The sequence below is a fragment of the Rosa chinensis genome, chromosome 5 (genome assembly GCF_002994745.2).
Source record: "Rosa chinensis cultivar Old Blush chromosome 5, RchiOBHm-V2, whole genome shotgun sequence".
Classification (NCBI taxonomy): Eukaryota; Viridiplantae; Streptophyta; class Magnoliopsida; order Rosales; family Rosaceae; genus Rosa; species Rosa chinensis.
In genome coordinates this window covers 15,606,221-15,618,625 of record NC_037092.1, presented here as the reverse complement: position 1 = coordinate 15,618,625, position 12,405 = coordinate 15,606,221, and the positions used below count along the sequence as shown (strand labels likewise).

Genomic DNA, 12,405 nt, shown 5'->3' with positions numbered 1-12,405 from the left:
TATTAGTATAGAGCAAAATGCTCTGGAAACTTTACAAACAACGGGAAAATGAAATCAATCAAAGAGACATTACCTGAAGAATGCACAATTAAGATTGAACTTGTAAGGATCAAAAGTAATATAAACATGAATCGATGATAGCCGAACTAAACAAACATCTAGTCTTAATTGCATTATGAGGACATGAAAAATGATCACTTGCAATTTTAGATATCATAGTCTATTACATCTGTGAAAACTAGCTATATCCATATTTAACTTCACCAATTGGATTTTTTATTTTTATTTATTTATTTATTTATTTTTAGAGAAAGACACCGTTTGGAATTTGGACCATAGATTTCCATGAATTTGGTCAAATCAACTGAACACATGACCTTAAAAGTGGAAGAGAAGAGAAGTATTGGTTTTACAATATATCAACTTCAGCAATTGGACATATTGTGATGAATAGACTTCACCAATCAAGTTGACCACAAATTCCTTTGCCCAATGAGATTAAGCAGAGGGGGTGAGTTTCTCAAATCCCTCCAATGGTGATCTGCATATTCTGTCATATATTTTAAATTTGCTTGACCCATTAAACACTCCAACTTGCCTTGTAAGGTCATCTAGTTTCCTTTGACCATGCAGAGAAGACTTGAGATGTGGAAATACAGTCAAGTCTTCCTTCCTTATTTCCCTTGGGGATTAGTCTTCTTCATTTTCAATATTGCAACACTGCAATTTGCAAAACTTTATCTTAGGACTTACCTTAATCCCTACTCCATTGTTGAAGGCATGGAGCGTGATTCTGCTCAGGGTAATGATAACAAATTAACAACTGAGGATGTAAGTTAGGATTTGAAATTAGCTTGGTTACATCTCAAAACATCATGCAAGCATATATTGATGGAGTGGTACCTAACATATAAAATATAGAGTGCTTGCATCATTGTGTTATTATATATCATATCAATAATAGCATTAATGCTTAAAGTCTTCCATTGGGATATCATATAGTAGCAAAGTAGTTTAACTGCAAGTGTCCCAGATTTTGCTTAATAAGGTGTACTTTGATTGTTAAATTTTTAAGTCATCAAAGCATGATGTAGCAAGTTCATTCAGAAGATTCAGTCTGGAAAAGGGCAAAGCTTTATAGTTAAGTATGCTGTCAATCAATATAAAATTGGTAGAAGCCAATGGATGGTTGCTTTTTCTTTTTTGGATCAAATAAACAATTTATATACAAAAGGAAGACTTATACCATTAGATCAAATAATTAGTTGTTACTTGCATTCTCCTTATTAGATTATTAATGTTAACTTTATCAAGTATTAGTATACTTATTCAACTAATTTCTTATGTTTTTGAGAAGTTATTTATGCATGTATATGACGGTATGAGCGACTAATTTAAACTTCCGAAAGATGATCGTGTTAATAATTTTTAATGTAAGTATAAATAAATTCTTTTACAAACAATCATGTTAATAACTCACACACATGATCGACCAAGATAATTTTTTTAAAAAAATCTTAGAAAATTATGGTAGCTTTAGCTAATAATATGATCATAATGAGCTCTCATTCATTAGTCTTTATTAATTACCTCTATGTTTTCCTTTAGAATGGAAAAGATGGATGAATCTAAAAGAAACAATAAACAAACACATGTTCTGCATCAAAGAATATTAAAACTGACCAACCAACCAAAAAAAACTTGTAATTTCATTATAAAGCTGTACGACTTTCTTCCTCTCCCATTTCCTAGTAGTAGTTCCAATGACTCCGTCTACACAACCCTTCTCTATCACCTGTCGTTCCCTTTACGTTACAGCTATGATCTTTGAGAGAGAAAGCTAAACCCTCTCTCTATAAGACAAACAAACCTCTGAAAAACCACCAAACCAACCTTTCTTATTTTCCAATCCTCCACTCTGCACTAGTAGACCGTTGCGAAGTCCCTTCAGACACGTCCCCTCCACCTCTCTTCTTCCCCCACACAAAAACATATACAACACAAAACCCATCAGAGCAAGCTTTTGTAGCTGATGATAATCAAAGCCTGACTGCATGGATTTGTCAGCGAAGTTTACATTTTTACTCGTGGTATTGGCTGTTCTTGAACAACATGTTGTTTATGGACGGTTTGTGGTGGAGACGGGTAGTATTAAAGTTCTGTATCCAATGACTCTGAGGGGTAAGCATGATGGTGCTATTGGAAACTTTGGTCTGCCGGACTATGGAGGCTCCTTAGTGGGTACTGTGGTGTATCCTGAGAAAGGGTCTACCGGGTGTGAAGCTTTTGAGGGTGATAAGCCTTTCAAGTCTCAGAAGTCTCGCCCCAGTATTGTTGTTCTTGATCGTGGTGGTAAGCCAATTCTATCTGTAATCAATCTCAACGTCTTAAATTCCTATGCTTTTTCCTATTTTGTGTTCTAAAATCTTTGAAGTTTTTAATTGATGACATAAAAATGGGTATTTGTTTGTTTTTCTAATGAGGTCAAAAATGGTGATTTCCTTTCTGGTATGAGTTTTGAATTGATTCTATGAAAGTAACCAAATATAATAAGAGGGTGAATGTTAATTTTGCTGTTGTTTGAGTTTGGAGGGTGTTGGGGCTAGGAGAGAGTTTCTTTCTTTATTTGGAGATTTTAGATTTGTGCATCTTTTCGTGTAGATTGCTCTGCTTTTCCTCTGTTCTCCCATTTAACAAAAGTCTATTACTTTATGGCTTTGCCTTTTCATTTACTTTCAGTTCCTCTGTGCCAACTGCCAAGGCACTATCCCTCTTTTCAGTTTTTTTTTTTTTTTTTTTAACCTGGTAAATTTGTAATTTGTTTTTACCTCTTTGTAAAATTTCTTTTTTCCGTTTTACGGAAGGACATGTTCCTAGTTTCATTTCTTGAGGTTATGGTTATTGCTATTGAAATCCATAATGGGATGACATGATTGCATAAGCTTTGGATAGGCTTGTATTCAAATTGTTTAATAAGATTAATCCTTTTCTTAACTTCAATGTTTGTAAGTGATAGATTGATTAAAACAGAGAGCTTTGTGTTTCAAATTATGCTAGACAGATTGTCCTTTGATGTTTATCCTAGTGCCTTACTGCTCTTGTAGGTTGCTACTTTGCTTTGAAGGTGTGGAATGCTCAAGAGGCAGGAGCTACAGCCGTTTTAGTGGCTGACAATGTTGAAGAGCCTCTAATTACAATGGACTCCCCAGAGGAGAGCAATGATGCAGATGGTTACATAGAGAAGATTGGAATTCCATCAGCTTTGATAGAGAAATCATTTGGTGACAGCTTGAAGGATGCTGTGAAAAACAGTGAAGATGTTGTGGTGAAACTTGACTGGAGAGAGTCAGTGCCCCATCCTGATCAAAGAGTTGAGTATGAGTTCTGGACAAACAGCAATGACGAATGCGGGGCTCGCTGTGATGAGCAAATGAGTTTTGTGAAAAATTTCAAGGGTCATGCTCAGATTCTTGAGAAAGGGGGTTACACCCTCTTCACTCCACACTATATAACTTGGTATTGCCCTAAGGCTTTTGTCCTTACCGCTCAATGCAAGTCTCAATGCATAAACCGGGGGAGATACTGTGCACCAGATCCGGAGAAAGATTTTGGAGAAGGATACCAAGGGAAGGATGTGGTATTTGAGAACTTGAGGCAGCTTTGTGTGCATAGAGTTGCCAAGGAGAGAAACCGGTCATGGGTCTGGTGGGATTATGTGACAGACTTCCATATCAGATGTTCCATGAAAGAAAAGCGTTACAGTAAAGAATGCGCTGAGGATGTCATGAAATCACTTGGTAAATGCTATTTCTTTGTGATTTCTGTGTACTGAATAATGTTTGTTAGGCATTTCTAATAGCTTTAATCTGTTTGCTACAGATTTGCCTATTGACAAGATTAAAAAATGCATGGGCAATCCTGAAGATGATGTGGAGAATGAAGTGCTTAAAGCTGAACAAGAAATCCAGGTCATACATATATTCCTTAATGTTGGTTCAATGAATAGGTTATTCAAATTTCAAAACCACATATAGCCCAAGTGGACTGATATTAGTACATATTATCTTATTGTTGCCTTATTTTGTTTGGCTATCATTAGGTTGGTCGAGGATCTCGTGGTGATGTTACCATCTTGCCAACGTTGGTGATTAACAATGTTCAATATCGAGGTTTGTACAGATTTCTTGGTAGTTCTATTGATTTACCACATTATTATGCAGTGATAACTGGTTTGTATGAGTTGTTTTATAGACTCCAAACCCTGCCCATTCATCGTTTTTTCTTCTTCTGAATTTCCTGTCATTGATGACATTAACATGATCACTTAATTTTCACCTGTTGCCATTATCTAAATATGAATTTACTTTATGAGAATGCTGAAGTTTCTAAGTTTCTTAATGTGAAGGAAAACTAGAACGAACTGGTGTCCTAAAGGCACTATGCGCTGGATTCAAGGAGACAACTGAACCTCAAATTTGTTTGAACGGAGGTGAGCCTCTCTTGATGTTTAGATAATGCACTAATGTCTTTTTCCTTTCCTAGTGCCTAATCCACTGTGTTATTTTAACAGATCTTGAAACAAATGAGTGTCTAGAGAGGAATGGTGGCTGTTGGCTGGACAACCGGAGTAATTTAACTGCTTGCAAGGTATACACACCTTTACATTTCATTTTTCTAGTTGATGCCAATTCTTTCTAATTGAAGCAGAGATATTAACTTGATGTGATTCGGTTCTTTGTTTTGTCAGGACACTTTTAGGGGAAGAGTTTGTGAGTGCCCTGTAGTGGATGGTGTTCAATATAAAGGCGATGGTTATACATCTTGTGCTGGTAAAACCTCCTCCTTGTGACAAATACAGCATCTTTCTCCTCTATATTACACCTAGTGGTTGTGGAAGAGTTGTTCCTATAACATTTACTCCTTTCTTGACAGCTTTTGGACCAGCAAGGTGCGCGATAGACAATGGAGGTTGCTGGTCAGAATCTAGAAATGGATTAACTGTATCTGCTTGCTCAGTTCAGTGATGTTTATCCTAACCTTCCACTTTACTAATTCTCTATGCTTCTTGAACAGTTTCCTTTTCCTTTTCACCCATAATTATAGGAGAATTGAGTTGCAGATTGATTATCAAAATTCTTTTCCCTTCACATTGTTCTTATCTATCCTTTTTTGATGGTATCCAAGTAGAATTCCGAGTTATCTGGCTGCAAGTGTCCACAAGGATTTAAAGGGGATGGCCATCATTGCGAAGGTAATTTTTACTTCCCCTGTGTGATTGTGAAAGAATAATTTTCTCACACAAGCACTGCACACTTAACTTTCAAGGCCTTCGAAATCTATTATCCGAACTAAATGGATTTCAACCTTTTCGGTTGTGCATCAGATATCGATGAATGCAAGGAACGTACTGCTTGTCAGTGTGATGGCTGCAGCTGTAAGAACACTTGGGGTGGATACAACTGCAAATGTAAGGGAGGACATCTTTATATAAAGGAGCAAGATACTTGTATTGGTAAGTCTTGATCACTAATTGATTAATATATCCAGAAAGACTTCAATCCCTATTCATGATATGAACAGTTTTAAATGCATGATATATGTCTTGACTTTTGTTCATCTATTTCAATGCAGAGAGACAAGGATCGAGATTTGCATGGTTCATAACTTTCATGGTTCTTGCGGCTGTGGCTGGAGTTGGCTTGGCTGGTTACATATTCTACAAATACAGGCTTCGAGTATGTTTGAAATGCTCCTTTGAACACCTCTATGTCCATCGTGGTTAATTTGTTTGGATGCTAAACTAGGTACACTTGCTAACACCTTTCACTTTCACTTTCACCTGCAGTCTTACATGGACTCGGAGATCATGGCTATCATGTCACAATACATGCCTCTAGACGGTCAACAGGCCAATCAAGTCCATACTGCCGAGGTAGAACCTCTGCGACATGGCTCAGTATAAGGTAACTACTTCTTTGACTTCATGAGCGTTTTACTTGCTATTAGAATGATTTTAACTTGGAAAATCCTGCTGCTCTGCAGAAACAAATGCCAAACAATATCACTGATATTTAAAGGGCATACGTAAAAGGGAGAGTTCTATGAAAATGCTTCCTGTGGATACTCAACTCGCTTTAGATAGCTCTTAAACAGGGAAGGTCCAGTTCGAATACGGTGCACCAATTTAGGAGGAGTTTGTGAGTATATACACGAGACTTTCTTCACATAAACACTCTTTCATGTGTGTAATAGAAATGCAGAGATGTAAATTTTGGGTTGAGGAAGATCATATAAATTTTATGTAATCATAACACAAAAAGAAAGGGCAGAACTGATTAGACAAAAAAAGGGATTGTGAAACAAGATTCTGCTTATAAACACCCATAATAGAAATATGTTGCTCTATGAAAGCTTTCGGAAATTGCTCTTCAGATTTGGCTTGGAATGAATCTAGTCCAATAAGTAACAGAATCCATCCAATCTAACAGAAATTATGAAATTCTTATATATCATGGTACAACCTTCTAGCATCCTTCAATCAAATTAGAGTACAAAAATTGGCACATCCCTTGTTTCTCTCTAACTTGCAAGAATGAACAAGGCCCATCAATTCATATGGATTTGCTGCTTTCATTATCCTGGAAAAGATTTCATCTAATTCATGTACATTCGTGGTCACTATAACTTCTAAGAAACTGTACACTGTTAAAACTTGATAATGATCAAATTAATACAAACAGAAGTTAATTGGAAAGGGTCGGTATGAGGTAATTTCTCCCTATAAACACTGTAAATAAAGAAAAGCAAAACTGCAGGAAACTTGACGCAGTCGGAATAGTAACCTAGGTTTACCAGCAATAAACCTAACAAAAGGATTCTGAAGTCCACCAGAGATAAAAGAGAAAATCTCTATTTTATTGATTAAAGGGGGCGGATCCTTGGCATTATAAATTATAGTTAAAATTATACTTCAATTACTAACCATTAGATTAAAAGGTTATCAATGGATGAGATTAGTCATAAAGAATATATCATTACCTATTATTTTTTCTTTTCTTTTTAATTAATTAATCAAATCTATTTATTATGACTTAATAAAAATCAATAATTGCTATTCTGATTTGGAATACAATTAAGGAATCAAATCTTTCAATTGTTTTCCTATTGAAACTCATCTACTGCTCAGAAAAGAAAAAGAAATCAATCAGATGAGGCCTTTGACGAAGCATGATGAAAACTGATTGGTTCTTTCTCATCGTTTCCTCATCAAGATGACAGAGCAAAATCAAGATTCATCATATTTTCATTGCATATCTCCAATAGGTTACCCTTAATTCTTTTCTTTTTCTTTCTATTTGCTCTAAATATTGTACAGTTCCTGCCATTTGTTGATGATAAACATCAGGTCTCATGATATCTAGTTGAGTAGTTGACGTTGTGTAAAATTCTTTCATGTTCATTTAGTTTGTTAAAGTTTTCATTTAGTTCGTCAAAGGCCTCATCTGATCGATTTCTTTTTCCTTTTTGAGGAGTAGATGAGTTTCAATAAGAAAACAATTGATTTGATTCCTTAATTGTATTCCAAATCAGAATAGCAATTATTGATTTTTATTAAATCATAATAAATAGATTTGATTAATTAATTAAAAAGAAAAGAAAAGAAAAGAAAAATAATAGGTAATGATATATTCTTTATGACTAATCTCATCCATTGATAATCTTTTAATCTAATGGTTGGTAATTGAAGTATAATTTTAACTATAATTTATGATGCCACGGATCCGTCCCCTTGATTAAAAGATGAAAGATGCGTTCTGCAGCCGCAAGAGAAAAATACCCTAAGGCGACTAACATTGAAACCCTAAAGCCCATGGATAAAAACGAAAACAACCCAAAAATAACTAGGAAAACCAAAAACGGGTAAAATAGAAAAATGCAGTTTTGAGGCCCTAAACGACCTCGAAAGCCCGAAAAATGCTACAGCTCATGGAAACGCAATGAGTCTTGTTCTGGCGCGATTCCCATTCCGGAAAGGTAAGGTACGTCCCAATCGGACTCCTAGATGTTTCCTGTCTACTAGTTACTTTTCGTTTTCCTCCTTTAGCACGATCTAATTGTTCTTCAAATTTAGTTGTCATCCGTTCTGCATCAGTCTCCTCCACCTCCGAAGAACTCGACCCCGAGTTCTCATCTGGATAAAGAATCTCATCTTCACGAAACTCATGCAGGTCAGCCACATTAAAGGTGTTAGAGATACCCATGGAGTCAGGAAGGGCAACAACATAAGCATTGTCGTTGATCTTCCGCAGCACCTTAAAAGGACCATATTTTCTGGGCTTTAGCTTGTTATAGGTACCAACAGGAAATCTCTCTTTCCGCAGAAACACCATCACGTCATCACCCTCTTAGAACACTTTTATTCTGCAATGCTTATCAGCTGCAGCTTTATACTTAGCATTAGTTGTTTCCAATTTGTTCTTAACTTCGTCTCGAATAGCCTGCACATCTCTAGCCATACTTTCAGCAGCAACACTAGCACCAGGAACCTTAGGAAGCTTCACTAGATCAACCACATGTCGAGGAACAGCAGTATAAACTAAGGAGAATGGTGACTTTCCTGTTGCACTATGCACAGCACTGTTATAAGCAAACTCCACCTGTGGCAAGGCATAATCCCAGTGTTTGGGTCGATCTCCACAAATACTTCGGACCATGTTACCCAAAGTTCTGTTAGTAACCTCTGTCTGTCCATCAGTTTGAGGATGAGCTGTGCTGCTACGGTTCAAAGCGGTCCCAAACATCCTCCACAAGGTAATCTAGAAATGGCTAAGGAACTTTGTGTCTCTATCAGAAGTAATGGACTTGGGTACTCCATGCAAACAAACCACCTCCCTGAAGAACAGTTTGGCTATATTAGAAGCATCTGCAGTCTTCTTACATGCAATGAAATGCGCCATCTTGGAGAACCTGTCAACTACCACAAACACGGAATCCACACCCCTTTGGGTACGGGGTAATCCCAATACAAAATCCATAGCAAGATCCTGCCAAATATCTTCAGGAATAGGTAGAGGTAGATAAAGACCTGTGTTTTGGGACTGACCCTTAGAAACCTGGCAGGTGTAGCACTTTCTCACGATAGTTCCTACATCCTTCTTCAACTGTGGCCAGAAATACCTCTCCTCAAGACTAGCAATAGTTTTGTCTCGGCCCAAGTGCCCACTCAATCCCCCTCCATGCAGATCTCTGATCAGTTTCTCCCTCAATGAAGAACTAGGGATACAAAGCCGGTTGCCCTTGAATAAATATCCTTCATTCTCATAAAAATCTGCAACTGCATTATTATTGCTGCACTTGGCCCAAATCTCCTTGAAATCAACATCTTCCTCATACAACTCCTTCAAGAGATCAAACCCCACAATCTCCTGAGCTAAAGTGACCAGCAAGGAAGCCCTCCTACTCAAAGCATCTACAATCCGGTTAAGAGTGCCAGATTTATGCTGAATCACAAAAGGGAACTTCTGCAGAAAACTCACCCACCTTGCATGCATCTTATTCACAGTCTTTTGGCTATTAAGGTACTTCAAGGCCTAATGATTAGTGAACAGTACAAACTCCCTCTGAATCAGGTAGTGTTCCCATTGCCTCAATGCCCGGAACACTGCATAAAATTCTTGGTCATAAGTGCTCCACTTCTGACGAGCTTCACTAAGCTTTTCACTAAAGAATGCTACTGGTTTCTTTTCTTGTGACAACACAGCACCTACTCCCACGCCACTAGCATCACATTCAACCTCAAATACCTTGTCAAAATTAGGAAGAGCAAGAACTGGTGCAGTACAAAGTTTCTCCTTGATTAAGGCAAAACTCTTCTCTTGTTCCTCTCCCCATTGGAATTTGCCCTTCTTCAAACATTCAGTAATAGGGGCAGTAATGGTACTAAAATTCTTCACAAACCTCCTGTAGAAAGTAGCTAAACCATGAAAGCTCCGCACCTCAGAAACTGTATTTGGAGCTGGCCATTCTCTTATTGCTCTCACCTTTTCTTCATCAACCTGAATGCCTTCTTCTCCAACCACGAATCCTAAAAATAACAGTTTGTTGGTACAGAAAGTACACTTTTTGAGGTTAATGTACAGTTTATTTTCCTGTAAAGCCCCCAGAACCTGTCTCAAATGTACCAGATGTTCTTCTTTGGTCCTGCTGTAGATCAATATATCATCAAAATACACCACGACAAAGGAATCAATAAAAGGACGAAGAACCTGGTTCATAAGCCTCATAAAAGTGCTGGGTGCATTAGACAATCCGAATGGCATAACCATCCACTCGAATAAGCCAGCCTTGCTCTTAAAAGCTGTCTTCCACTCATCTCCTGGTTTGATTCGAATCTGGTGGTAACCACTTCGAAGGTCTATCTTGGTAAATACTTTGGAACCCTCCAGTTCATCAAGCATGTCCTCCAAACGAGGAATGGGAAACCTGTACTTCACAGTTATTTTATTTATGGCCCTGCTATCAACACACATCCGCCATTGATTGCCCTTCTTAGGCACAAGGAGGACTGGAACTGCACAAGGACTCATGCTTTCACGAATGAACCCTTTTTTTAACAAATCTTCAATCTGCTCCCTCAAAATCTCATTCTCCTTGGGACTCATTCGGTAATGTGGTAGATTTGGTAAACTAGCTCCAGGAACCAAATCAATCTGATGTTGAATGTCCCTCATAGGTGGTAGTTCGTTGGGCAACTCATCAGAAATCAACTCTTCAAACTCTCTCAACATATCCTGCACTTCCCTAGGGATCACCACATCCTCCTTTTCTGCAGCCAACAACCCCTTTATCACCACTGGGCAGTAAACTTTAGATTCTTTAAAGGACTCCTCCATCTCAAATTCACTGCTACACAAGGTCAGAAAAGTCTCCCCTTTCTTTCCACCAGATTTCTCAAATTGACACACAAGAGCCATAGCAATTTTATGACTATTCCACATAAACATCATCACATTATCTCTGCGTTTATAGATCACATCCACATCATATTGCCAAGGTCGTCCAAATAAAATATGACAAGCATCCATATCAATAATATCACACAGAACTTCGTCTTTATAATGCTTACCAATGGATACTGGTACTTTGCAGGAATCAGTAACTCGAACTTGTGGACCTTTCTTGACCCAACCAAGGGAATAAGGTGCTTCATGAGGCTGTGTAGGTAACTGCAAGTATTCCACCAGTTTCTTGGCTACAAAGTTTTCACAACTCCCATTATCCACAATCAAATTACACACTTTGTTATTGATGGAACAAAATGACCTGAAAATTTTGCGTCGCTGCCCATCTTCTTTAGGACATAATAAGACCCGCTGCAACACAATATTAACCTTTTCAGGAGACTCCTCCTCCGCGAACTCAGCCCCATCATAGTCGTCACCTCTTCCGTCTTCTTCATCTTCATCATATTCACCTATAAGAGCAGTTTGTCTCCTCTCAGGACACACATTAGACCTATGCCCAGGCTTGTTGCATCGATAACAGATATCTGTTGTAGGTTTAGCATAAGGATTATTAAACCTCTGATTCGGGGCCCTATTTTGAGCACCACTAGAACTGTTAGAACTGCCCGCGACTTTAAAAGGAGGATTAGAAGCTTTAAAAGCGTTTTCTGCTCTCTGCAGCGTGGTTGTACCCTTGGCAGTTGAGGCGTTAACCAAATCTGTACTCCTTTGGTAGTTATACCTCTGGAAAGAAGAAGCTTGTGAAGGCTTCTCCAACAACTCTGCCTTCAATGCTAGGTTTGTAACTTCGGCCATAGTCTGAACAGTTTGTAACCCAATTCTCTCCTGAATGGAAGGCTTCAGCCCACTGATATAGCGAGCCACCTTCTGGCCTTCAGTTTCTCCTAATTCATTAAGCTCCGAGTAGCGTAAGAACTCAGCTGTATAATTAGCCACCGTCCTAGTTCCCTGGACACATTCAATATACAGCCTGTATAGAATCTGCTCATAATCATCTGGCAAGAACCTCTCCATCATCAACTGCTTCATTCTTCGCCATGTTCTAACACCCTGCTTCCTCTGCTTCTTTCGAGTGCTCTGCAACTTATCCCACCATACTGCAGCAGTACTCTTCAATCTCCAGGCAACATGCTTAACTTGCTTGTGTTCAGGTACTTCCATAATCTCAAAGAATCTGTCCACCTGAAGCTGCCAATCCAAATAATCTTCTACACCCAAATTGCCCGAAAAGAAAGGAATTTCGGCCTTGACTTTGTAATCCTGGTCAGCTTGTCCCTGTTGTTCATGTTGTAAAATTTCTTCTTCAGGCTCAGATCCTGATGTATTATCAACAACTTCACCACGTGGAGCCCTAACTCGCTGGCCTCCTTCCCCACCTCTA

General features: G+C 38.2%; 1 protein-coding gene across 1 annotated transcript; it reads left to right on the top strand.

The window, feature by feature from the left end:
- The first annotated feature begins 1,782 nt into the window (after positions 1 to 1,782).
- LOC112166200 (vacuolar-sorting receptor 6) lies at positions 1,783 to 5,963 on the top strand. The gene is made up of 12 exons (XM_024302972.2): positions 1,783 to 2,352; positions 3,105 to 3,797; positions 3,880 to 3,968; positions 4,100 to 4,169; positions 4,406 to 4,489; positions 4,571 to 4,647; positions 4,748 to 4,829; positions 4,933 to 5,015; positions 5,188 to 5,251; positions 5,384 to 5,512; positions 5,632 to 5,735; positions 5,846 to 5,963. Exons 1-12 carry the CDS (start codon positions 2,055 to 2,057, stop codon positions 5,960 to 5,962), a joined length of 1,890 nt encoding a protein of 629 aa, XP_024158740.1. The 5' UTR covers positions 1,783 to 2,054; the 3' UTR covers position 5,963.
- The last annotated feature ends 6,442 nt before the right edge of the window (positions 5,964 to 12,405 follow it).